Below are 27,811 nucleotides of genomic sequence, written 5' to 3'. Positions count from 1 at the left end.
TCTTGGAAGCCCTCACTACTGTATGCACTCACTACTGTAAACCGCTCTGTATAAGCACATCTGTTAAATGAATAAATGTCAAAAATATATATGTTTGTCATTTTTTGTCTTTTGCATGGAGCATGTAACTTTATTGGCCCAAGCCAAATTGATGTTTTGTTATGTAATTTTTTTGTCCAGCAAGGTATTTTCCTCCCTTCCACTTGGATCTGAAACTACACATCTTTTGTAAAATTAACGAATGGTGTCTTTCAAGCTTTCAAGGGCTGAGACAACATTACAATCAGCATAGCCCAATAACCTACAACAAACATTTAGCCGATATAAGATGTGTAGCCTATAGTCAGATGTTGTGCCTCTCAAATATTTGTATTCGACAAATGGCCCCTGATTTATTCTGACAGAAGTGAAGAGCCTATTCTCTAGGTAATCTCTTGACCATCCGTTCTATTATACAGCCAGACCTAAACCCTGCCTCTCTTATCTCCATTCAGCCAATGGGGAGTGGGGTGGGCTCGGTTTGGGAATAAATTTGACATTTTAACCGTGCTCGAGAGCAAACCAGCGAATATCACTCTGATACATGCCACCACACTGACTGGAGTACAAGAGAGCATCGCACTCGAGTGCGCAGTGCTCCAAGTGCGTCTCAGTTAGAAAATAGGATAATTTTGCTTTTTTGACGTTGAGGGGAAAGCAACCACCTATTTCTGCATTGTGTTTTTTCTTCTGAGGAACATCTTAAACAACTTATTTTCCCTCGGAAAAAAACTACAGAAAATTCACCTGGAAGGTGGCAAATATTTTTCCTCCAGCTGAATGAGCAGCACGCCCTTGTTCGTCTCTGTCCGGTGCGCTGTTGCCTTCTCCTTCCTTTGGATTTTACATAATCGAGTGTAGCCTAACAACTGGACGTATGATGCGGTAAGAGGGAGCTCCAGCCATTTAGGTGGATGTCGCTCAGTCACTATTTTTTTTACTTCCCATGGCCGTGATTTATAGCGTATGATCGTCTGACCCGGTAAACGGAGGTTTAGCTAGTTGGGTCTCCATCCCATGCGAGTTCTCTAATGCATTGGGCTGATCACAACTTTACGGTCCACTCAGAAGATCCACTGGGGCGAAATTGTAACAATAACTTCACCGATAAGCTTAGTACCACACCGTTAGCCGAATCAGGTAAAATGGCTTTCTACTAATGTTCTACCACGAATGTGTAAAAATACAATAGCCTATCAATTGTAGACAATTTGACACCTGTGTTTAAAATACTATTTACATTATCATATTAATTTGGTTGTTTATTGATTAGAAAACGTATTCATAATTTACAATACACACTACATTATAATATTTAAATCGCATAGTGTTAATTCGGTAGATAATCTTTTTTTGGAAAAGACTTATTGAAAAATAGTCAGGTTGCCTAGCTAATGGAAGGTCAAGAAATGACAAGCTCCTAGTACCTACAGTATTTCACTGTGATGACACAAGCACAGTATCTCTCACACACCACACACACACACACACTGTGGTGACATGTTAGCCTCTGGTTATTACTCTCATTACAAAACTCACACACTCATCCCCTTCTAACATCTAGCCATCCTGTCTGTCTCCCTCCTATCGTTCAGGACAAGGGGAGAGAAGTTTGGGGAGAATGAGGAGTCGTCGGGTGCGGGGGAAGCATGAGCGGCCGGCGTATCACTGTTAGACGGGTGGCTCTGATGGTTCTATGGGAGTGTACAGCTCTAAGCCTCCTACAGTGCTGGGTGGTAGGGGCGGCAGCCAGCAGGGCCGGGGCAGGAGCGTCTGCAGGGGCAGGGGGCTCCAGCGACGCCACGGGGCCCTTCGCCTGGCTCCTGTCTGACAAAGGGCCCTTTCATCACTCCCAGGAGTTTTCTGACTTTACGGAGCGCTACCAGCAAGGATTCACCACCAAGTACAAGATATACAGGTGAGTCTGTCTGCATGGCTTAAGTAAAGATGGCTGCAGGGTTTAGCGAGACTGTTGAGATCTTCGAAAGTTTGTTGAGTAGCAAGGTTCAGAGTAAGATCAACACTATGGTTTAGGGATACCTGTACATGTGACATTGATACAGGTGGGATTGCCAGTGTGTGTGTGTTACGAAGCAGAGGGGTTTAGCCTTACAGCTGACATTTCTAGTTCCAAAAGAACAGGAAGGACGAGGCAGTTTGCAAAGTCTGGCAGAGTGGCCGCATATATCGCAGCTCACAACCAGTGTTCTTCATCAATAACATATACTGCACTGACTGCTGGCAAGGTCAGGTGGATGAATACTGGGGTTGTTTGCTGTAGTGAGTGCTGTCTTTGTCACCTGTCCATACCTATCATGTTTATTGTGATTTTTCCATATTCGTGCAAGGCGTGTGTGTGATTTTGCATGTGTTTGTCCCTGGTGTGTTTGTGTGATGCTGTCAGGCATGGGATTGCTGGAACAGCATAGTGGATGATACCAGCTAAAGGGTCCTGATTGACACAGTGGCGTTTGGCTGCCGGCTGTGGTGACACGGCCAGGCACAGATGGGGAATGTAACGCTGCTCTCTCTCATCCAGTGCTCCAGTGACCTGTTCAGTCAGGACCAGGGAAAGGGAGTCAAGAGGACTGTGAAAGTGTTAGCTCTCTCCCTCTTTCTCTCTCTCTGTGCCTTACTCCCCCCTGCTGGTGACTCTCAGCACAGAGCTACACCTACTGACTCTGGAAGAGAAAGGGCAATAGTATCTTAGAATTTCAACACCTCAGTCAATGTCATCCCTTATTAAGGACTGTGATATGTAAGATAAGCTCTCCCTTCTCCTGTGCAAGTGATAGTTATTTTGAGCTGTTATGTTGTGCCATAAAAATACATGTTAGAATTTTCAAACTCGTTTTCATTGGCAACGCATGTAAAGCATTTTTATCAAAAGCAATCACTTTTCATGTGAAAACACAGAATCCTACTCATCACACATGCTTAATTACGTCACTTTTGTTTTGAGCTGACTTCGCTGTCGGCCAGAGCGAGGCACCTGGCTCACGCCCGGGAGGCAGCCTGGATCCAAAACGAGTGCAATCACTTTTCATCCGGTTTAAACTCCTCCCACCGGGGTAACCCTTGCCAGATAAACAAACCCCCTCAATACCTTTGCCATTCAACTGCATTAGAGCAGAATTCTGGATTGACAGTGGAATCAACCAATCAAATTTTGACTTGCAAAAAAATGTCAGTGTATGGGATGATTTGTATATTTTACTGAGTGACTGCTGTCTTTCTATCGGCCGTGGTATATAGGCCTATGTTTTATAAAAAGTGCGCTCTCCTACATGGAGTGTGCAGGTATTATGGTTGCTGTCTTTTCAGGACCACGAGACTAGCTGTCACATCCTTTGACGTGTCACTGACTTTTGTCGCTATTGGTGATAGTGATGGTGTGGGCTACCATAAATTGGGTGCGCAGTGTGGCTGTTGCGGGTCGCATTATTCTGTGCCAGTACTGTTATGTCTCTGTGCAAGTTGCAGCCTTGTTTGATTAATTCACGATGTCATCAAAAGCATTGCTTCTTCTGCATTAGAGCTATATATAATGTTGGGTGCATATAGTGATGTTATGACTCTGTAATTTGTCTCGATTTTTGAGTTTGATACAATGTTTTGGAATATTTTTTTTTTCTCTCAGAAGGTCTAGGTCCAATAGCCACGGTTCGCCACCGACAAAAACATGTTTGTTCTGGAGAGGCGTCTTGATCAAAGCCTACAAGATTAAATCATACGATAGTGTCGTTCAATGGCTGGTAACTATGCCACTGGTTTATTTTCAGAGCCATCCTAAGGCAACAGACAGTTCTCATTGCCTGTAGAATAGTCCTCCAAGAGGGAAATGATTTTCAGTCTCCTAAAAATCACACAACATAGCCACACAGAATATAAACTGCTTCAAATGGTTAATATATAGACTCAGCATAACCTCTCCTCCCCCAGCCAAAGGTTGAGTGATGCCTCGGGACAGTCACAGTAGCGTGTCCCTGTAGCTCGGGGAGTCGTGACGAGGAGCTCATAGAGCACAGGTCTTATGGTTCCTGACAAGTGTGTGATGGGGGAGTTATATGGGGCAGAGGTCCATGGTGTCACCTCTGCCATAGCGACTGTGTGTGTGTAGCAGAGGTCCAGAGCCTATGCTGTGTGTCGGTGACAGAACTCTCAGGGGCAGCCGAGTGAAGATGTGAGGAGTGTTGATGGCAGTCTGGTGCTGTGTGTGCTTATGTGCACAGTCTTGCGTGTGTGTGAATAAGCTATACCGATGTAGGATCTTCATTTGATCACTCTTTTGTTGCTGAGAAATGCAAACTTGTAGTGTATTCAAGGTTTAAAAAAGCTTCTAAAGTTTGTAATTTCCACTTTAAAATGTCAGACTTGATTTGCCCTAACAAAACATTTATCAACCCTACAAAAAAAATCTATTAATTAGAATCCACATAAGCTTCTGGATTATTTTCCACCTGTAGCAAACTGGGTCATTAAGTATTCAGACCCACATTTTATTACGTTACAGCCTTATTCTCAAATGGATGAAATCGTTTTTTCTTCTTCATCAATCTACACACAATACCCCACAATGACAAAGCAAAAACAGGTTTTTCAAAATGTTTACAAATTTAGAAAGAAAAAAAAAAACAGACCCTTTTGAGCTCAGGTGACTCATTTTCCCATTGATCATCCATTAGATATTATACAGCTTGATTGGAGTCCACCTATGGTAAATTCAATTGATTGGACATGATTTGGAAAGGCACACTCCTGTCGATATAAGGTCCCACAGTTGACAGTGCATGTCAGAGCAAAAACCAAGCCATGAGGTCGAAGGAATTGTCTGTAGCGCTCCAAGACAGGATTATGTCGAGGCACAGATCTGGGGAAGGGTACCAAAACATTTATGCAGCATTGAATGTCCCCAAGAACACAGTGGTGCCCATCATTCTTAAATGGAAGTTTGGAGCCACCAAGACTCTTCCTAGAGCTGGCCACCCGGCCAAACTGAGTAATCAGGGGAGAAGGGCATTGGTCAGGGAGATGACTGAGCACCAGAGTTCCTCTGTGGACATGGGAGAACCTTCCAGAAGGACAACCATCGCTGCAGCACTTCACCAAACAGCACTTTAAGGTAAAGTGGCCAGACGGAAGCCAGTCCTCTGTAAAAGGCACATGACAGCCCACTTGAAGTTTGCCAAAAGGCACCTAAAGGACTCTCAGACCAAGATTCTCTGGTCTGATGAAACCAAGATTGAACTATTTGGCCTGAATGCCAAGCGCCACATCTGGAGGAAACCTGGCGCGATCCCTACAGTGAAGCATGGTGGTGGCAGCATCATGCTGCGGGGATGTTTTTCAGCAGCAGGAGACTAGTCAGGATAGGGAAAGATGAACGGAGAAAAATGCGGAGAGGTCCTTGATAAAATCTGCTCTAGAGTGCTCAGGACCTCAGACTGGGGTGAAGGTTCACCTTCCAACAGAATGATGCCTCTAAGCACACAGCCAAGACAATGCAGGAGTGGCTTGAACCTGATCAAACATCTCTGGAGACCTGAAAATAGCTGTGCAGCGACGCTCCCCATCCAACCTAACAGAGCTTGAGAGGATCTGCAGAGAAAAATGGGAGAAACTCCCCAAATACAGGTGTGCCAAGCTTGTAGCGTCATACCCAAGAAGACTCGAGGTTGAATCACTGCCTAAGGTATTTCAACAAAGTACTGAGTAATATCTTTTTTTTTTATGTAAATGTGGTATAATTTCATTATGGGGTATTGTGTGTAGCTTGAGGGCTGTAACGTACCAAAATGTGGAAAAGGTCAAGGGGTCTGAATACTTTCCGAAAGCACTGTATGTGTGAGATATTCCAGGCACTGCTACAGTAATGTGTCCTTGCGCAGAGTGTGAGATCCTGACTCGTCTGCTTTGTTGTGACAATAGAGACACAATGAGGATCAACAGTGAACATGGTGTGTAGCTCTACCCCGCTCTGCCAACCACCATAGATTATAAACCAGGCCAATATGATGGCTGTTTACAGTGAAGGTGATTACATTCACACCTGCCTCTGGTAAGGAAGAGAGGCCAGGTACTAAATACGCATATGTTAGGCTCCCTCCATTATGTGACGGTAGCCTCATTTTGTGGCCCAGGCTAAAGTCTTATGGCTGGGATCGGGACTAGGGAGAAGGTAATACCGTAATGACCCTGTTGTGTGATGAAAATTAGCTCCTCATCCTGGAGATATAGCGATACGCTACAGTGACTATTACATGCAATTCTGTCCTAAATCCATGATGCTGAATCCATATCACATTGTTTACGTAAATCATTCTCCGTTTGAGTGTTTGATCCTTTTTGGTGGTGTTGGTGGCATGTTCACTATTGGGATCATTATTCAGAGAGGATCATAGCTGTTCTCCATTCCAATACTCCATCTCACGTGTCTCTTTTCTCTTGCTTGCAGTCTCTTGCTCTCTATCACACAAATTAAGCAGCTCAATTAGGAAAGTTGATCTGTGCTCCTTTGAATGTGAAGCTGGCGTAGGGGCTGTTTACTTCGACGTCATGTATGGTGACTTTGAAGTCGTTGCAATCAAAAGGATATTTCTTCCTGGGTCTAAAAATTCAAAACTATTCCTCTGTTGCTGATGGGGCGTGCACATTGAACATTCAGAGGGATCAATGTCATATTAGATTAATCCCTGAGAGAGAACGCACAATGTAAGTCTTCAACTTGTAAAAACCACAGCAGGAGCTGTAAGCTGTGCACTGTTAAAACATTTTTTTTAAATTAAGTCAAAAGCATGGCAGCACAGGGGTGCCAAACATTTACCGTAAAATGACATTTGAAAATCTTAATTACAGACATTTACGAGTGACAAACTGTTAATTAACATTCTCTGCTTTAGCAGGCAAATTACAGTAAACATTTTTATTTATTTAAAGTGTGTTAAGATGACTGAAACATATTGTAGAAATGTTCCAAATAGCCAATTTTAGGGGTACAATACTGTATATTTACAGTTTAACAGTAATGCCATAACTTTTTTAAATTGTTTTTATAGATTTACTGTTAATGTACCCTTAAAATTGGCTATTTGGAACATTTCTATGTTTGTTATCTTAACAGTAATTTCTGATTTAAAGTATGTGTTAAGCTGTAAATCAACTTGACAATTTTGTAAAAATACGTAAATAGTCACATTTTGGGGTAAATCTGTATATTTACGGTATTAGTCATTTTATAAGATTGCTTTATCAAAATATACATTTTCAATCAAATTAGGGGTTTCAGAAGTAAATTAAGTACATTATAAAATGCAGTAGTTTAATCAGATGACTTATTGTAATTTTTGCCTGCCATAGCAGTAAATCTGTTAATGTCTGTAATTTCAAGATTTTCACATGGCATTTCAATCTGACATTTTTCTGTAATTTTACAGTTAATGTTTTTTTATGCATATTTACAATATTGCCCTGTAATTTTAGGGGCCATATCTATAAAATTACAGGACAATATTGTAACTGTCAAAAGCATGGCACCACAGGGTGCCAAAAATTAACAGTAAAATTACAGATTCAAATGACGTGTGAGAATCTTAAAATTAGACATTTACATGAAGAGTAAGAATGACAGAAATGGTTAATTAACATATGGCCTGCTTTGGCAGGCTAAAATTACAGTAAAACAAGTAATTTGATTAAATTACCATATTTACAATGTGTTTTTATAATATTGGCTAGTTAATTTAAATCTGAAACCCCCTACTTTAACTGAAAATGTATGTGTTAGGATTCAAGTTAATGTACAGGATCAGATCTTTCGAACATTTCCAGTTAGATTATGGGCCTCAAATTATTATAAAATAAGCAGATGTAATTATCCAGTAGAAATTGTTGATTTAAAACATTGTAATTTAAAACAAATAATTCATAAACAAGTATTCATATGCGTCTAGCTCAGATATAAACCGCATCGTTAACAGTAGGCCAAGGGCCTGTGATATTGGGAAAGCAACTTGCTGTGCATGATTCTTCAAATATGTGTTAGTGATGGGCTGGAGAAATCCTGCACAGAAGCTCTCTAGGAATAGACTTGGCGAACCCTGGGGTAGGCTATAACTTACAATAGTTTAATGCAGTGGATAGGGAATAAAATGCAATGGTAGCAAATTCATAGACTCCTTTTATAGGAGCATAACATGTGGAGAGTCACCTCATGCATGCTCCTTCCCTCCACTTCAAAGCCAGCAAAAGGATATCCCCTCATGATGAACATCTCTGGAGCACCTGATGAAAGCATATTTATAACACCATTAGCAATTTATCCAAAACTGAATTATTATTTTTTTTTTGGGGGGGGGGGGGGGCTTGAAAAAGTACACATTACAAGTACATTTCAAAACTTACCCAACCACTTTGTTTTATTTGTAGATATTATCAGTTGAAAAGCTTATGGATGTTCACCCCCCTAACAATTGTTTAAGATGGCTTGATGGTTTGTTTTTATTATTTGATTCTCCATTTAGGACACCTGGGGGTATCAGAAACAAATGTGGATTTTTGTTGTTGATGAAACTTGAATTTGACCTCACTGCTATCATCTCAATAAACAAACTTCCGCTTCACACAAAGTAGCCACGTTAGCAAGCTAGTTTAGATAACTACCAGGGATGAATAAACTGTTATTATTCACTTCTGTGACTTTCAGAATGCAAACAGCGCTGCTCTGGAAACAGAACCAAAAAACTTCAGGGGTCATTTTCTCTAAACAGCTGATCAGGGATATCTCCGGTGTAATTAGATCAGCTCTGAAAAAGATCTGTTGTGAAAAGGAGGTTGAAATGATAACATTGTTTTGTATTGTTATATACTCAAATCTCAACCTCAAATCTTCAAGAAATGGATAGGGTCCTCTCATGAAGCAAGGCAGGCCTCGCAGCACAGCCCATCAAGTGTTTTAGCAGTACCTCCACTTTTCTTGGTCCTGTAGAATTCAATGAGCTTGGCCAGATGACTGTCCAGGCCTTCATAGAACGACTTCTTGAGGTCCACAGACACCAGTGTTGTGAACTACGGAGCAACCTGTTTGAGCGAGCATAAAAACAGACAATTTCCTTAATGAGTCCTTACGCAATTCCGTGTCACCTTCACAAAATGCAATTAAGAAGGTCTGAAGGGAGGCCTATTGAGGTATTCACAAGTTATTTAATGGCAGCAAATATCAGATTTCACTTTGAACAGTCCTGGCAAACTGTATTTAATCTATTCAGGCTCATCTTCCAAAATCTATTTTCTTAATGAGAATGTACTCCCAAAGCTGCATTGACAGTTACACAGCCTTGCAGTTGCATAGGTGTAATGTGTGTGATTACAAATGAGACACATAGCAAACATCTACGTGTTGATAGGCCTGATTTGCAAATTTGACACGTGCTATAAAACCTAGACTAACGGGCTTGCTAACTGATGTTAGCTAACCCTAACTAGAAAGACACTGCATGGCCAAAAGTATATGTGGATACCTCTTCAAAGAGTGGATTTGGCCATTTCAGAAAGAGCCGAACCTGTTGCTGACAGGTGTATAACATTGAGCACACAACCATGCAATCTCCATAGAAAAACATTGACAGTAGAATGGCCCGTACTGAAGAGTTCAGTGACTTTCAACGTGGCACCGTCATAGTATGCCACCATTCCAACAAGTCAGGTTGTCAAATTACTGCTCTGCTAGAGCTGTCCCGGACAACAGAAGTGCTATTATTGAAGTGGAAATGTCTAGGAGCAACAACTGCTTAGCCGTGAAGTGGTAAGCCACACAAGCTCACAGAATGAGATGCCTGAGTTCTGAAGCGCGTAGCGCGTAAAAATTGTCTGTCCTCGACAACAACACTCACTACTGAGTTCCAAACTGCCTCTGGAACCAAAGTCAGCACAATAACTGTTCGTGGGAAGCTTCATGAAATGGGTTTCCATGGCCGAGCAGCCACACACAAGCCTAAGATCACCATGCGCAATGCCAAGCGTCGGCTGGAATTGTTTAAAGCTTGCCGCCATTGGACTCTGGAGCAGTGGAAACACGGTCTATGGAGTGATGAATCATGCTTCACTATATGGCAGTCCAATGGATGAATCTGGGTTTGGCGGATGCCAGGAAACGCTACCTGCCCAATGCATAGTGCCAACTGTAAAGTTTGGAGGAGGAATAATGGTCTGGGGCTGTTTTTCATGGTTCGTGCTTGGCCTCTTAGTTCCAGGCCCTTTCCTGTTTCAGCATGAAAATGCTCTCTTGCACAAAGCGAGGTCCATACAGAAATGGTTTGTCAATCGGTGTGGAAGAACTTGACTGGCCTGCACAGAGCCCTAACCTCAACAATTGGAACACCGACTGTGAGCCAGGCATAATTGCCCAACACCAGTGCCCGACCTCCCTACTAGTCATGTGCTTGTGGCTGAATGGAATCAAGTTCCCGCAGCAATGTTCCAACATCTAGTGGAAAGACTTCCCAGAAGAGTGGAGGCTGTTATAGTAGCAAAGGGGAACCAACTCGAAATTAATTGGCCATGCTTTTGGAATGAGATATTTGACATTCATACTTTTCGATGTCCAACATTTTGGCCATGTAGTGTACATGGTAGCCTCAACGTTTTTCTGACTTATTCTTTTTAAACAATTTGAGGAAAATAATTGGAAAAATGCCATTATAGAAACCAATGTTAGCTTACTTTCTTAACCGAATGTAAAACTAGCCAAAGTTAGATTGAACAAGCTAGTTATCAGACTTTGGTAACTAGCCAAACTTGAAATGGAGGTACATATTAGATTCGTAGAACACCAACTTGCTTTCCAAACCCCCCCACCCACATATAGCAAGATGGCGCTGACAGAGATGGTCGCTTCGATTCAGGTCCTTAGAAAACTATGCAGTTATGTTTTTTTCTTTTAAATGTATCATTTACATTGTTACCCCAGAAAATCTCAAGTGTTACTGCATACAGCCGGGAAGAATTATTGGATATAAAAGCGATGTCAACTTACCATCATTACGACCAGGAATACATCTTTCCCGAAGCGGCTCCTTTGTTCGGACCTCCACCCTGGACATGCGATCTTATCCCAAACGGCCGACCCAAAACAACGTGGTCGCCGCAGGAGAGGCAGACGGAGTGGCCTACTAGTCAGACTGAGAAGGCAAGCACACTTTACAACGCTTCCGAGCGTATTACTCGCCAATGTCCAATCTCTAGATAACAAGGTGGATGAAATTAGGGCATGAGTTGCCTTCCAGGGAGACAGAGAGTAACCTACTCTGTTTCACAGAAACATGGCTCACTCGGGATATGGTGTCAGTCGGTACAGCCACCCGGTTTCTTCACGCATCGGGCCGACAGAAACAAACAACTCTCTGGTAAGAAGGGCGGGGGTGTATGCCTTATGATTAACAACTCATGGTGTAATCACAACAACATACAGGAACTCAAGTCCTTTTGTTCACCCAACCTAGAATTCCTTACAATCAAATGCCGACCGCATTATCTACCAAGAGAATTCTCTTCGATTATAATTACAGCCGTGTAGAGTCGCAATTCAACGGCTCAAACACGAGACGTATGTGGCAGAGTCTACAGTCAATCAAGGATTACAAAAAGAAAACCAGCCCTGTTGCGGACACCGACGTCTTGCTCCCAGTCAAATTAAACAACTTCTTTGCTCGCTTTGAGGACAATATAGTGCCACTGACACGGCTCGCTACCAAAGCCTGTGGGCTCTCCTACGTGGCCAATGTGAGTAAAACATTTAAACGTGTTAACCCTCGCAAGACTGCCGGCTCAGACGGCATCCCTAGCTGCGTCCTCAGAACATGTGCAGACCAGCTGGCTGGGGAGTTTACAGACATATTCAACCTATCCCAGTCTGTTGTCCCCAAATGCTTCAAGATGGCCACCATTGTTCCTGTTCCGAAGAAAGCTAAGGTAACTGAACTAAATGACTATCACCCCATTGCACTCACTTCTGTCATCATGAACTGCTTTGAGAGAGTAGTCAAGGATCATATTACCTCCACCCTACCTGATACCCTAGACCCACTTCAATTTGCTTACCGCCCTGGGTCTCGACCTCGCCCTGTGCAACTGGGTCCTGGACTTTGACGGGCCGCCCCCAGGTGGTGAAGGTAGGAAACAACATCTCCACCCGGCTGATCCTCAACACTGGGGCCCCACAAGGGTGCGTTTTCAGCCCTCTCCTGTACTCCCTGTTCACCCATGACTGCGTGGCCATGCACCCTTCCAACTCAATCATCAAGTTTGCAGACGACACTACAGTGGTAGGCCTGATTACCAACAATGACGAGACAGCCTACAGGGAGGAGAGGAGGGCCCTCGGAGTGTAGTGACAGGAAAATAACCTCTGACTCAACGACAACAAAGGAGATGATCGTGGACTTCAGGAAGCAGCAGAGGGAGCACCCCCATCCACATCGACGGGACAGTAGTGGTGAAGGCACAACAGCGCCTCTTCAAACTCAGGAGGCTGAAGAAATTGGACTTGTCGTCTAAAACACTCACAACCTTTTACAGATGCCCATTCGAGAGCATCCTGTCGGGCTGTATCACCGCCTGGTACGGCAATTGCACCGCCCTCAAACGCAAGGCTCTCCAGAGGGTAGTGTGGTCTGCAGAACGCATCACCGGGGGCAAACTACCTGCCCTCCAGGACACCTACACCACCCGATGTCACAGGAAGGCCATAAAGATCATCAAGGACAACAACCACCCGAGCCACTGCCTGTTCACCCTGCTATTATCCAGAAGGTGAGAGGTCAGTACAGGTGCATCAACGCTGGGACCGAGAGACAAACTATTTTTCAATCTCAAGTCCATCAGACTGTTAAACAGCCATCACTAACATAGAGAGGCTGCTGCCAACAGACTCAAATCTCTGGCCACTTAAATAAATTGACTTAATAAAAGGTATCACTAGTCACTTTAAATAACATCACTTTAATAATGTTTACATATCCTACAATACTCATCTCATGTGTATATACTGTATTCTACACCATCTACTGCTTCTTGCCTATGCCGCAAGCCATCGCTCATCCATATATACATATTCATCCCTTTACATTTGTGTGTGTATAAGGTAGTTGTTGTGAATTTGTTAGATTACTTGTTAGATTTTACTGCATAGTCGGAACTAGAAGCACAAGCATTTCACTACACTCACATTACCATGTGTATGTGACCAATAAAATTGGATTTGAAATAAAAACTAGTCAACAACCTTAAGTCAGCTAGCTAAGTATCATTAATGTTTTTTAAGAATAAGATGCTCACTTTTTGATTCACTCCTGTTTCAAAATCCTCTTGTGAAGTGCAGGTGCAGCCAAAGCGTGCTGCGGATCCATCTTCTCCCTGTTAGAGAAATGCACAAATCAGAGATTTTAGTGTGGTAAGGTGGTACCATGAGAATAACATCAATAGGAGTGATTGCTAACCGTTGTTCTGTTTCTCTGATAGAGTTCAAAGGCAAGCTCCCGTGCTCTCTTAAGTGTACACACACATCTAACCTCACACAAGGGAATGAATGGTCAAAAACATATATCTCTGACTACACACACCCAGTGCTCCAGGCAAATTATATAACTTTAACCCACTTTGATCAAAGAAAATATTTTGTTATAGGCCCCGCCCTGCCCTACAAATGTAAAAGGCAGGAACTATGTAATTTTCTTTACTGCAAAATCGGACATCAAAGATTTTTTTCTCAGACAGACAGCAATTTCTGATACACCATTATATATTCTGAACAACAGGCTTGTTCTAGTGTCAGGAACTGATTAAAATTATCAAAGCTAATTATCATTAGGCTGTAGATTTTCAACACCACCAAAGTGGAAGGTGTGCTTTCATTACTAACACCTGCTCCTTCCATGACACAGACTGACCAGGTGAAAGCTATGATCCCTTATTGATGTCACCTGTTAGATCCACTTCAATCAATGAAGATGAAGTGGAGGAGATGGTTAAAGAAGGATTTTCAAGCTTTGAGACAATTGAGACATGGATTGTGTATGTGTGCCATTCAGAGGGTGAATGGGCAAGACAAAATATTTAAGTGACTTTGGAGGAGGTATGGTAGTAGGTGCCAGGCGCAGCTGTTTGAGTGTGTCAAGAACTTCAACACTGCTGGGTTTTTCACACTCAACAGTTTCCTGTGTGCATCAAGGTCTACCACCCAAAGGACATCCAGCCGACACCAGGCCAGTGGTCAAAAACGTGTCATTGATGAGAGGACAAAGGAGGCTGACAAGAATTGTGCAGAGAAACTGACTGGCTATAGTTAGTCAACTGACAGTCCAATACAACATTGGTGCCCAAAGACCCGTAAATAATGCACAACTCGTTGTACCTTGACACAAATGGGGTATGGCAGCTGACGACCTTACATAGTTACACTCCTTTCAGCAAGAAAGTGTGATTCCAGTGGGCTAAGGAATGAAAACAGTGGAGAATTGGAAAAACGTTCCCTGGTCTGATGAATCCTGGTTTGTGCTTTTTTTAGGCTGGTGATGGTGTGGGTTGTGTTTTCATGGCACACATTGGTCCCCTTGACCAAGGTGGACCAACATTTTAATGCCACATAATATCTGAATATCATCAGTTGCATCCCTTCATGGAAGCAGTGTATGCATCTGCAAATAGATTTTTCTAGCAGGATAATGCCCTATGCCACAAGGTTAGAATTGTCCAGGAATGGTTCCACAAACATGACAGTGAATTCAGCTTACTGCAGTGGCCTGCCCAGTCACCAGATATCAATCCAATTGAGCAGCTGTGGGATGAGATGGAACGAACTACGACCAGCCAACTTGACACAACTGTGGGAAGCATTGGAGTCAACATGGGCCAGCATCCCTGTGGACCACTTTCGACACCTTGTAGAGTCCATGCCCCGACAAATTGAGGCTGTTCTGAGGGCAAAAGGGGTGTATATCAATATTAGGAAGGTATTCCTAATGTTTTGTACACTCAGTGAATAGTAATTCAGTTTTTGCAGACCATGATGCATGCCCAGAGTAAAAAAAAAAATAGATATATTTATTTTACCCCCTTGCTCATTGGTTAACTGTGTAAAATGGCTGGAAATATGTTCTTTGCTCTAGCTCCTTGCTTTAACTAATGTTGAAAATCACAATTGAGTATTTTATCTGAAAATCCACATGCTGGTGTGAGGGTCAAACACCCTACGCATCGCGCCAGTAGGGTAAACCCACTTGTGAATGGTAACGAGGCTCATATTAGCGAGGACCACTATATTGCTCTCTCCAAATGGGAATGCATGATTCCGTGCTTCAACCACATCGGCCTCTTTTTAAATGTCTGGCTGTGCGTTCCAATGGCCTCACGGCCGCCATACCAATTTTGGCACCAGAGTACCGAATGGCGGGGCGGGGCAGGGAAGGGAACCTGGGTCACTGGCATGAAAGGAAAACTCCCTATGTTAACAGGGTTAACCCACTTGGTGGGAATTGTAACGTCACTATAATACATTTGCAAATAGCCTATTTAAAGGGATAGTTCACTCAAATTACAACATTACATTTAGGCTTTAATTACCCTGTAAAGTATGACCTCAATCCATGCTTTGGTTTAGCTTCCCTGGCACTGTTTCCAAATGCTAATATTTTTTTTGCATTTGTATCACAAATCCCATTCAAGTCATGGGACCGATATGAGCGTATTTCGTGCATCATGTCCAAATCATCCGAAAGTATCTACAATTGAGTGTAAAGCTCAACAAAGTAACTTAGATGATTTGAACAAAATGCGCAAAAATGCTATTATCGGTCCCATAACTTGAATGGGATTTGTGCCACCAATGCTAAAACGTTAGCATTTTGGAAACCTTTCCAGGGAAACTCAACCAAAGAATGGATTGCTGTCACCCCTTTTCCATATACTGCTAACAGGGTAAGAAAACCAATATGTAATTTGGGTGACCAAGAAATGCTTACCTTATATTAGAATTTGTGGCGCAAGTCAATGGTACGTACAGTACCAGTCAAAAGTTTGGACACACCTACTCATTCCAGGGTTTTTATTTTATACTATTTTCTACATTGTAGAATAATCTTGAAAACATCACAACTATGAAATAACACACATGGAATCATGTAGTAACCAAAAAAAGTGTTAAACAAATCAAAATATATTTGAGATTATTCGAAGTAGCCACCCTTTGTCTTGACAGCTTCATGAGGTAGTCACCTGGAATGTATTTAAATTAACAGGTGTGCCTTCTTAAAAGTGAATTTATGGAATTGCTTTCCTTCTTCTTAATGCATTTGAGCCAATCAGTTGTGTTGTGACAAGGTAGGGGTGGTATACAGAAGATAGCCCTATTTGGTAAAAGACCAAGTCCCTATTATGGCAAGAACTGCTCAAATAAGCAAAGAGACACGACAGTCCATTACTTTAATGACCCTAAACACAACCCTAACCCTTGCTTCGTGTCCACATCCCGGTTCAACCTTAACCCTAGTATCAAAAGTATTGGACTAGACATGAAGGTCAGTCAATACGGACATTTTCAAGAACTGTGAACGTTTTTTTCAGATGCAGTTGCAAAAACTGGCTCTCATGAGGACCACCACTTCTTGGTTCTGATTTGTTATTTGCAAAAACAACTAGATTTCATTTTTTTGCAAACTCAAAACATTTTGCAAATGTATTTAACTTGACTAGATAGAATTTCTCTCTAAGTGAGTCCTTTTATCTTTTTTTACAGTGTTGGTAGGCCAATCCTTTTCAAATTCAGAGCTCTAGTTGCAAGGTCAACCATCTGTGTCGTGAAGAGAAATATTTGGCCAAACAGATTAATATCTTGACTTGGGGTTAATGTTGGGATGAGACCCCCTTCAGCCCCCAGCTGTGCCATGGACACCATATGTGAATTGATCGCCCCCCATCTATCTTCAGAGTTCGTACTGTTAGGTGACCTAAACTGGGACATGCTTAACACCCCGGCCGTCCTACAATCTAAGCTAGATACCCTCAATCTCACACAAATTATCAAGGAACCTACCAGGTACAACCCTAATTCCGTAACTATGGGCACCCTCTTAGATATCATCCTGACCAACTTGCCCTCTAAATACACCTCTGCTGTCTTCAACCATGATCTCAGCGATCACTGCCTCATTGCCTGCGTGCGTAATGGGTCCACCCCTCATCACTGTCAAACGCTTCCTAAAACACTTCTGCGAGCAGGCCTTTCTAATCGACCTGGCCCGGGTATCCTGGAAGGATATTGACCTCATCACATCAGTAGAGGATGCCTGGTTGCTCTTCAAAAGGGCTTTCCTCTCCATCTTAAATAAGCATGCCCCATTCAAAAAAAAATGTGAACTAAGAACAAATATAGCCCTTGGTTCACCCCAGACTTGACTGCCCTTGACCAGCACAAAAGCATCCTGTGGCATTCTGCATTAGCATCGAATAGCCCCCGCAATATGCAACTTTTCAGGGGAGTCAGGAACCAATTTACTCAGTCAGTTAGGAAAGCTAAGGTTAGCTTTTTCAAACAGAAATGTGCTAACTGTAGCACTAAATCCAACAGGTTTTGTGACACTAAAGTCCATGGAGAATAAGAGCACCTCCTCCTAGCTGCCCACTGCACTGAGGATAGGAAACTGTCACCAACGATAAATCTACGATAATTTCAATAAGCGTTTTTCCACGGCTAGCCATGCTTTCCACCTGGCTACCCCTACCCCGGCTAGCCTATTCAACCTCTCTTTCGTATCGTCTGAGATCCCCAAAGATTGGAAAGCTGCCGCGGTCATCCACCTCTTCAAAAGGGGAGACACTATAGGCCCAAACTGTTATAGACTTATGTCCATCCTGCCCTGTGTTGTGTCTTTGGCTATGCCGGATTAAGTGATTTGACATGCTATTCTATGAAATAATTTCTCTGTAATTAATATCACCTGATTAAGCTAATCAGGTAAATGTAGTTAACTAGAAATTTGGGGCACCACAAAATAATGTTTGTAGAGCTGTTATCTTCCGAATAAACTCTTAAAGACCTAGTAATCTTTTACATCAGTAGCAGTCAATATTTAATCCTCACCTTATCCAGTCTCATCTGAAAGTTGTAAATTCTTGGTTATCTTCACGAACCCTGGCTAACAAGTTGAATCAGCAATACAACATGTGGTTTAATTATTTATTTACTAAATACCTAAATAATCACACAGAATTACATCTACACAGAATGGATCATACGTTGATTACAAATTCTGTCATAAAGGAAAACGTCCCTAGTGGACGGAACAGATATGATGGCTGGTTACACAAACAAAGGGGGTTGGGTTTTGAATGAAAGAGCGGGAAGACTGAGGAACAAAAATACTTTGTCTCTATCGGGCCGTAGGCAGCTATGCTATCGTAAATACAGTATCTTATGCATTCTAAATAACCACCCATTTGAAAAAGGAAAATGCAATACATTTTTACTCTGAGCTGCGCTTCGGTAGATTGGTCGTAGATAGAAGGCAGGGTTGTTCAGCATGGATCTCTTGTCCTCTGAAGAATGTCTAGTGGTGAACTGGAGAGTGGTAGAATGGATACTCTGTCCGTCCTCTCCTAGCCCACGTTTATAGCTGCTGTTGCTAACGCAACGGCTAGGAGGTATCACTTTAGTGAATAAGAGTTCAAAGTTCATGCTATATAAGCTCATGCTATATTCCGGCTGGTATAGTTGAAATTCATCCTTTTGGCATGTTGATCGTTATCTTTACGTTGAAATTCAATGCTAATTTTGTTTGGTTCTTGTCGTTCAACCAGAGTTCACGCTGAGGTTGGCTTAGTTCTGTTGGTGATCCTTTTAACGTGGGGACCGCCGTCCTCTCGTCCTTGGAACAGAAAGTTGAATTTTCGTCAACGGGTTTATATAGTGGTGAAAGAAGGGCGTGTTTCATAGTTTACATCCAATGTCTGTTCACTTGGGTGGGGCCACTGAGTGAGCAAAGTTTACTCTTATGACAATCCGTTCTCTCATTTAAGAAGCTAAAATTACATTTCATCTTTTCACAAATAGTTTCATATTTAAACATTTAAATTGCACAACAATTCCATGTGAATCTGATAACTAGAATTTGTCGACTTTCCAAGATACAGTTTCTGTCATCCTGTCATTAGTAGTAATGTCTTAGACAGCAACTGATCTGAGATCATATTCATTAAGTACCAATGCATATTTTCAACTGGTTGGATTACTGAAATATGGTTCCGTTTCCCACTTTTTGATGTTACCAGACTCTCTGTTACAAAGGCTTTACAAGAGTCAACTCTATAAAGTAGAGAGAAAGGAAAGGTATTTATGGGGGTCATAAACCTCCACCAACAGGCCAATGTCATGACACCTGCCTTTCTAAAATCTTTGAAAGCCAAGTTAATAAACAGATCACCGACCATTTCGAATCCCACCGTACCTTCTCCACTATGCAATCTGGTTTCCGAGCTGGTCATGGGTGCACCTCAGCCACGCTCAAGGTCCTAAACGATATCATAACCGCCATCGATAAAAGACAGTACTGTGCAGCCGTCTTCATCGACCTGGCCAAGGCTTTCGACTCTGTCAATCACTGCATTCTTATCGGCAGAATCAATAGCCTTGGCTTCTCAAATGACTGCATCGCCTGTTTCACCAACTACTTCTCAGATAGAGTTCAGTGTGCCAAATTGGAGGGCCTGTTGTCCGGACCTCTGGCAGTCTCTATGGGGGTGCCACAGGGTTAAATTCTCGGGCCGACTCGTGTCTTTGTATATATCAATGATGTTGCTCTTGCTGCTGGTGACTCTGATCCAACTCTACCCAGATGACACCATTCTGTATACATCTGGCCCTTTGGACACTGTGCCTACAAACCTCCAAATGAGCTTCAACGCCATACAACAATCCATCCGTGGCCTCAAACTGCTTTTAAATGCTAGTAAAACTTCAACCGATTGCTGCCTGCACCCTCCCGCCCGACTAGCATCACTACTCTAAGCGGTTCTGTCCTAGAATATGTGGACAGCTACAAATAACTAGGTGTCTGGTTAGACTGTAAACTCTCCTTCCAGACTCACATTAAGCATCTCCAATCCAAAATGAAATCTTCCTATTTCGCAACAAAGCCTCCTTCACTCATGTCGCCAAACATACCCTTCTAAAACTGACTATCCTACCGATCCTTGAATTTGGTGATCCTTGACTTCGGCGATGTCATTTACAAAATAGCCTCCAACACTCTACTCAGACTGCATCCAATTTTCTATCACAGTGCCATCCGTTTTGTCACCAAAGCCCCATATACTACCCACCACTGTGACCTGTATGCTCTCGTTGGCTGGCCCTCACTACATATCCGTCGCCAAACCCATTGGCTTCAGGTAATCAATAAGTCTTTGCTATGTAAAGCCCTGCCTTATCTCAGCTCACTGGTCACCATAGCAACACCCACCCGTAGCACACGCTCCAGCAGGTATATTGCACTGGTCATCCCCAAAGCCAACACTTCCTTTGGCTGCCTTTCCTTCCAGTTCTCTGCTGCCAATGACTGGAACGAATTGTAAAAATCTCTGAAGCTGGAGACTTATATCTTCTTCACTAACTTTAAGCGTCAGCTGTCAGAGCAGCTTACCGATCACTGTACCTGTACACAGCCAATCTGTAAATGGCACACGCAACTACATCATCCCCATATTATTACTTACCCATTTGCTCTTTTGCCTCCCAGTATCTCTACTTGCACATCATCATCTGCACATCTATCACTCAAGTATTAATGCTAAATTGTAATTATTTTTGCCTCTATAGCCTATTTATTGCCTACCTCCCTACTCATCTCCATTTGCACACACTGTACATAAATAGAAAAATATTTATTTTCCTTTGTGTTATTGACTGTATGTTTGTTTATATTTAACTGTGTGTTGTTTTTGTCGCACTGCTTTGCTTTATCTTGGCCAGGTCGCAGTTGTAAATGAGAACTTGTTCTCAACTGGCCTACCTGGTTAAATAAAGGTGAAATATTTTTTTTTTTTAAATGAGCATGCACACAAGATAGACATATCAGAATAGTGGCTATACAAGAGAAAAAAAATGTTGAAGAGAAACTTCCAGTGAGCAGCCAACATGACACAAATATTTCATTTCTAAATTGTTAAATAGATTTTTTTATTTCCACTTTTTTCTTTGACATTGTGGTGTATCTTTCTAATTTATTTTTAAGCTTGCATGCATTATTTCAAATATGTTACTTATCTTCGCTGCTGTCAGATGCCACTCCAAATTTGGAGGGCGAGGGAGAGCTTTGTACGCATCTCTGTGTGTGGAGTAAATGTGGTCTAGAATTTTTTTCCTCTGGTGGCACATTTAACATGCTGTTAGAAATTAGGTAAAACAGATTTGAGTTTTCCTGCATTAAGGCCACTAGGAGCACCGCCTCTGGATGAGCGTTTTCCGGTTTACTTATGGCTGTATACAGCTCATTGAGTACGATCTTAGTGCAAGCATTGGTTTGTGGTGGTATGTTGACAGCTACGAAAAATACAGATAATCTCTTAGTAAATAGTATGGTCTACAGATTGAGAAACTCTACCTCAGGCGAGCAATAGCTCGAGACTTACTTAGATTTTGTGCACCAGCTGTTTACAAATACATAGACCAGCACCCCTTGTCTTACCAGAGGCTGCTGTTCTATCCTGCTTAAAACCCGCCAGCTGTATGCTATTCATGTCGTTGTTCAGCCACTACTTGTGATTGTGTTTTATACTATTTACTCCTTGAAAGCGGCAGCTTTAGCCTTTAGCTCAATGCGGATTTTGCCTGTCATCCATGGCTTCTGGTTGGGATATGTATGTACAGTCACTTTGGCGACAACGTTGTCGATGCACTTATTGATGCTGATGACTGAGTTGGTAAACTCCTCAATGCCATTGGATGAAAACCCAGAACCTATTCCAGTCTGTGCTAGCAAAACAGTTCTGTAGCGTAGCATCCGCGTAATCTGACCCTTCCATGTTGAGCGAGTCACTGGTAATAACTGCTTTAGTTTTTGCTTGTAAGCAGGATTTAGGAGGATACAATTATGGTCAGATTTGCCAAATGGAGGGTGAGGGGAGAGCTTTGCATGTGTACCTGTGTGGAGTCAAGGTGGTCTAGAGCTTTTTTTGTGTTTTTTTTTCTTTCTGGTTGCACGTGACATGCTGGTAGAAATGAGGTAAAACAGATTTAAGTTTGCCTGCATTAAAGTCCCCGGCCACTAGGCGCGCCGCTTCTTGATGAGCAATTTCTTGTTTGCTTGCGGCCTTATATTGCTCGTTGAGTGCGGTCTTAGTCCCAGCATCGGTTTGTGGTGGTAAGTAGACGGCTATGAATAATATAGATGAGAACTCTCTTGGTAGATGGTGTGTTCTACAGCTTATCATAAGGTACTCTACCTCAGGTGAGCAATACCTTGAGACTTTAATATTAGACCTCTCGCACCAGCTGTTATTGACAAACAAATACACACACAGAATGTATTTCTACAATATGTTTGAGTTATTTTACGTCTTAAAACAGCTACTTTAATCAGAAATTGCTGTATTTTGGTTGTGTATTTCCATAACTGTTAACTTCTCTGGGATAGGTGGCAGTATTTTCACGTCCGGATGAAAAGCGTGTCCAAAGTAAACTGCCTGCTACTCAGGCCCAGAACCTAAGATATGCATAGTATTAGTAGATTTGGATAGAAAACACTCTGAAGTTTCTAAAACTGTTTGAATCATGTCTGTGTATAACCGAACTTATTTGGCAGGCGTAACCCCGAGGACAAACCATTCATATATATTTTTGAGGTCACTCTCTTTTCAATGGGGTTTCATTGGGAATCCAGATTTCTAAGGGACCTTCTTGCAGTTCCTGTCGCTTCCACTGGATGTCAACAGTCTTTTGAAATTGGTTGAGGTTTTTCCTTTGAGAAATGAAGAAGTAACACTGTTCAGAATGAGGCTCGAGGGAAGTGTACTCTTTGTTAGAGGCCTGTTACACAGAGGCTCGCTACACTTTTTTCCTCCGGTATTGAACACAGATCATCCCGTCTTCAATTGTATTGATTATTTACGTAAAAAATATACCTAAAGTTGTATTACAAAAGTAGTTTGAAATGTTTGGAAAAAACTTACAGGTAACTTTTGAGATATTTTGTAGTCACGTTGCGCAAGTTGGAACTGGTATTTTTCTGGATCAAACGCGCCAAATAAATGGACATTTTGGATATATATCGACGGAATTAATCGAACAAAAGGACCATTTGTGATGTTGATGGGACATTTTGGAGTGCCAACAGAAGAAGCTCGTCAAAGGTAAGGCATGAATTATATCTTTATTTCTGAGTTTTGTGTCGCGCCTGGAGGGTTGAAATATGATGCTCTGTGTTTCTTTGCTTGGGTACTATCCTCAGATAATGGCATCGTTTGCTTTCGCCGTAAAGCATTTTTGAAATCTGACACATTGGCTGGATTCACAACAAGTGTAGCTTTAATTTGGTATATTGAATGTGTGATTTCATCAAAGTAAAATTTTTATAGTATTTTTTTTGAATTTGGTGCTCTGCATTTTCACTGGATGTTGGCCAGTTGGGACGCTAGCGTCCCACATATCCCAGAGAGGTTAAACTGTGTGTGTGTATATATATATATATATATATATATATATATATATATACAGTAATTTAGTTATTTTATTCACAGTGAACTAAATGTCTTTTGACTCTGATTTCCACGTAAAAGTACATTTACATACAGTATGTTAAAATATAATTATTTCCCCCCCCCAAAAAAATCCATAATTTCTTATAATTGACATAAACCATTATTTTACAGGAAACATTTAAATGAGAGAATACTGTAATTTTAAAAAAGTGTTCATTATTCAGAAAAAAGGAAAATACTGAAGCCTTTTACAGTGAATTTTCTGTGAAATTATGTGTGCCAATTTCTAGGCAGCGCAACTGAAGATATTTAAGAACAACCAAAAGCTGTTCTTAGCAGTAATGCATGTTGGTTATGGGATCGATTTTGCCAGCGGAGGAGCACAGTTGCCAAATCCGTGTCATATTATTAATTATTAATGGTTTATTAAAATATCACCTTGGAGAGCACCAAAACAGTCAGCTGACATTGTCCTTTTTTCTGTGTATTTGACATTATTTTTGTCTAGATTCTGTGAAAAGTTTGGACTTTATTATATTTATTTTTAAAATTTTATTTAAGCAGGTAGGCCAGTTGAGGACATGTTCTCATTTACAACTGCGACCTGGCCAAGATCAAGCAAAGCAATGCGACAAAAACAACAGAGTTACACATGGGATAAACAAACGTACAGTCAATAACACAATAGAAAATATCTATATACAGTGTGTGCAAATGTATTATGTGCGATGCCCATTGAATGAAAGGTCATGGCTGTAGGAACATCAAGTTGTAGGAACATCAAGTTATTAAAACAAGCTTAGTTGTACTTATTTTTGAACCCCCCCCCCCCCCCCCCAAAAAAAATGCATTTGCACTCTCCTGCTACAATAATCCTGGAGCAACAGGACATTTTTAATTGTTATGTGGATTATAATGAATTATGCTTTTTAGGGGTTGATAAAAAAAAAAATTGGGTGGTAAATCAAGTCTGAAATGTGGAAATTACAAACTTTAGAAGCCTTTTTAAAACTCATACACTACAAGTTTGCATTTCTTGCTTTGTAGGGCCTGACCCCACAGGTATGACACAAAATTCTCAGCTACAAAAGAGTGATGAAATTAAGATCCTGCTTCTATAACTGGCAAATCACAGGAATTATGATCTCTTAATGTAGTGATGAATACGCTTGTAGGCTATTTAACTGTTTACCTTTCACGTGGTAAAGTTACCACAGGCCATATCAACGGCGATAGTAGGATTATTTTATAACGTTTGGTTAGAAATGCGAATGCAATGCGTCTTAATATTTCCATGTTGAAGCTAATTACTTATTTAATGTAAAACAAACTAGACAAACTAGGCTAGGACATTGTATTCTCTTTTTTCTGTACTCCCTGACGAAGGCCATGCAGCCGAAACGCGTCGGTTTTTAAACAACTTTGTTTCTATTGAACATGCCATACTAATAAAGGCATTTTAATTAATTATATGAAGAGTGCCTTGGTCCTTTCTTTTTGATGACCAATTTACACCTTTTACCAAAGAGCACCTTCTATCTACCAAAATATACTATAGTGTACCTTAGTAGCGCTTCCCTTCCTCCTCTTTCTACTACATGTTTTTTTTAAATAACTAGGCCTATTGTAGGGCACTGTATACCATTCAATGGCTAGGACAAACATCCATGCTTCCCATAGTCGTGCCAAGTTGGTGTCCAGCAGTTCTTGACACTTAAACCGGTGTGCCTGTCACCGACTACCATATCCTGCTCACAGGCACTTAAATATTTTTTTCTTTCTCATTTACTCTCTGAATTGCACAGATACACAAACCATGTCTCAAGGCTTAAAAGTCCTTCTTTAACCTTTTTATATATTTTTTGTTTACACATTTAACCCCTTATTGTCAAAAGTACCTCCGTACTTCCATTAATTTGTATGGGTTACCTTTAGATGGTTGTAGAGCGGAGAGGCCTATTCAAACGGAGAATACAATTGTATTTGTGAAAGTCAACCCCTTTCTACTGTGGGGTCATATTAGTTTGTAGGCCAAACCGTTCAGATGGTTTAGTGAGAAGACTCTGGCACTTTCTATCACAGATGTGGAAGGGCGACATACTGTAGGAGGATGCAGTGAATTGAGACGCAGCCCATGCAAAGTACCTATATTTATAGCTTAAACTGACAGATTTTGATGGGGATTTTTTTATTATGTTACTTATGTTGATGCACTGGTCATCAATAGACTCTGGGGGTTGTATTGAATCTATGTCCAGCTCTTGTGAAAAGTTTGGATGTGTGTAAATCCCTCCAGACTAAGTTGCCTTGATTTAATATTACAGTATATGTCCACGTGGAGTAATTAGAGTATGCTGCCTGTAACTGTATTTGGACATGGCCTATTTAAAACAAGTTGTTGAATTTTTTACTGGAATTTAATTACAATTATTCACTTTTTTTTGTTTGGTCTTATCAATAGTGAATTTCTTGCTTATTGACCACTTTTGGCATGTCCATGGCTGAGACATAATGCCAGTTACAGTAGGCCTAGCCCCTATATAAGTGCAATGCTATGTTAAGATCATCAAAGGTAAGTTAATATTTATAATACGATTTCTGACGTCTGTTGACTCCACAACATGAATATGGATAGGGCTTGTTTTGTTGTCTGAGCGCTGTACTCAGATTATTGCATGGTGTGCTTTTTCGGTAAAGCTTTTTTGAAATCTGACACAGCGGTTGCATTAAGGAGAAGTGGATGTAAAATTCCATACATAACACTTGTATCTTTTAGCAATGTTTATTATGAGTATTTCTGTAAATTGATGTGGCTCTCTGCAAATCACCGGATGTTTTGGAAGCAAAACATTACTGAACGTAACGCGCCAATATAAACTGAGATTTTTGGATATAAATATAAACTTTATCGAACAAAACATACATGAAGTCCTATGAGTGTCATCTGATGAAGATCATCAAAGGTTAGTGATTCATTTTATCTCTATTTCTGCTTTTTGTGACTCCTCTCTTTGGCTGGAAAAATGGCTGTGTTTTTCTGTGACTTGGTACTGACCTAACATAATCGTTTGGTGTGCTGTCGTCGTAAAGCCTTTTTGAAATCGAACACTGTGGTGGGATTAACAACAAGTTTATCTTTAAAATGGTGTAAAATACTTGTATGTTTGAGGAATTTTAATTATGAGATTGCTGTTTGAATTTGGCGCCCTGCACTTTCACTGGCTGTTGTCATATCGATCCCGTTAACTTCTTATGGCTGAGATCCCGTTAACTTCTTTGGGGTAGGGGGCAGTATTTTCACATCCTGATGAAAAGCATGCCCAGAGTAAACGGCCTGCTACAAAGCCATAAAAGCTAGAATATGCATATTATTAGTAGATTTGGATAGAAAACATTCTGAAGTTTCAAACTGTTTGAATGATGTCTGTGAGTATAACAGAACTCATATGGCAGGCAAAAACCTGAGAAAAAATCCAACCAGGAAGTGGGAAATCTGAGGTTTGTAGCTTAGGCCATGCCCTCCGCACCTGCCAGCTCGGGGATAACCCGGATGGCGAGTTACGTCACCTCCTGTTGGGCGCACACCGAGACGGCCCCTCCGATGGTTCCGGTACGAATCGATGGCATCGACACCAGCGCTCTGCTGGACTCCGGTAGTATGGTGACCCTGGCCCACCCGCAGTGGCTCACACGAGAGGGGAAGGAGAAACCGGGGGACGAGGAGGTGACAGTGTCCTGTGTACATGGGGACACGAAGAGGTACCCAACGGTGGCCGTGAGGATAACCACCCCAAAGGGGGAGTGCAAGATGCACGTGGGAGTTGTGCCTAACCTACCCGTGTCATTCTCCTCGGTCGAGTCTGCCCTCTCTTCCAGGCACTGTGGAGGAGGGACCTGGGGAGGCGAGCACAGGAGGTAGGAAGAAAAGGAAAAAAGACGGTGGCCTGTGACACCCAACCCCCGCCACAAGAGGTGGCCACTGGGCCCGAGTCGGACCCTGAGGAGGGAGACAACCCCGCTCCGGCAAGCGAGC

General features: G+C 41.8%; 1 protein-coding gene across 2 annotated transcripts in view; it reads left to right on the top strand.

Annotated features, from left to right (window-relative positions):
- The first annotated feature begins 569 nt into the window (after positions 1–569).
- The window catches only part of LOC139541348 (BMP/retinoic acid-inducible neural-specific protein 3-like), a 57,475-nt gene continuing 30,233 nt past the window's right edge, over positions 570–27,811 (top strand). Inside the window, exons 1-2 of one of the 2 annotated variants that reach the window (XM_071345907.1) lie at positions 570–924; positions 1,635–1,957. In XM_071345907.1, coding sequence (XP_071202008.1) covers positions 1,689–1,957 — 269 coding nt within the window. In that variant the 5' untranslated portion in view covers positions 570–924; positions 1,635–1,688. Of the gene's footprint in view, positions 1,180–1,634; positions 1,958–27,811 lie in introns of both variants that reach the window. The other variant, XM_071345906.1, reaches the window with a different exon arrangement.

The sequence above is a fragment of the Salvelinus alpinus genome, chromosome 16 (assembly GCF_045679555.1).
Source record: "Salvelinus alpinus chromosome 16, SLU_Salpinus.1, whole genome shotgun sequence".
Lineage (NCBI taxonomy): Eukaryota > Metazoa > Chordata > Actinopteri > Salmoniformes > Salmonidae > Salvelinus > Salvelinus alpinus.
Note: the sequence above shows the minus strand (reverse complement) of the source record. Positions and strands in the feature narration are given on the sequence as shown.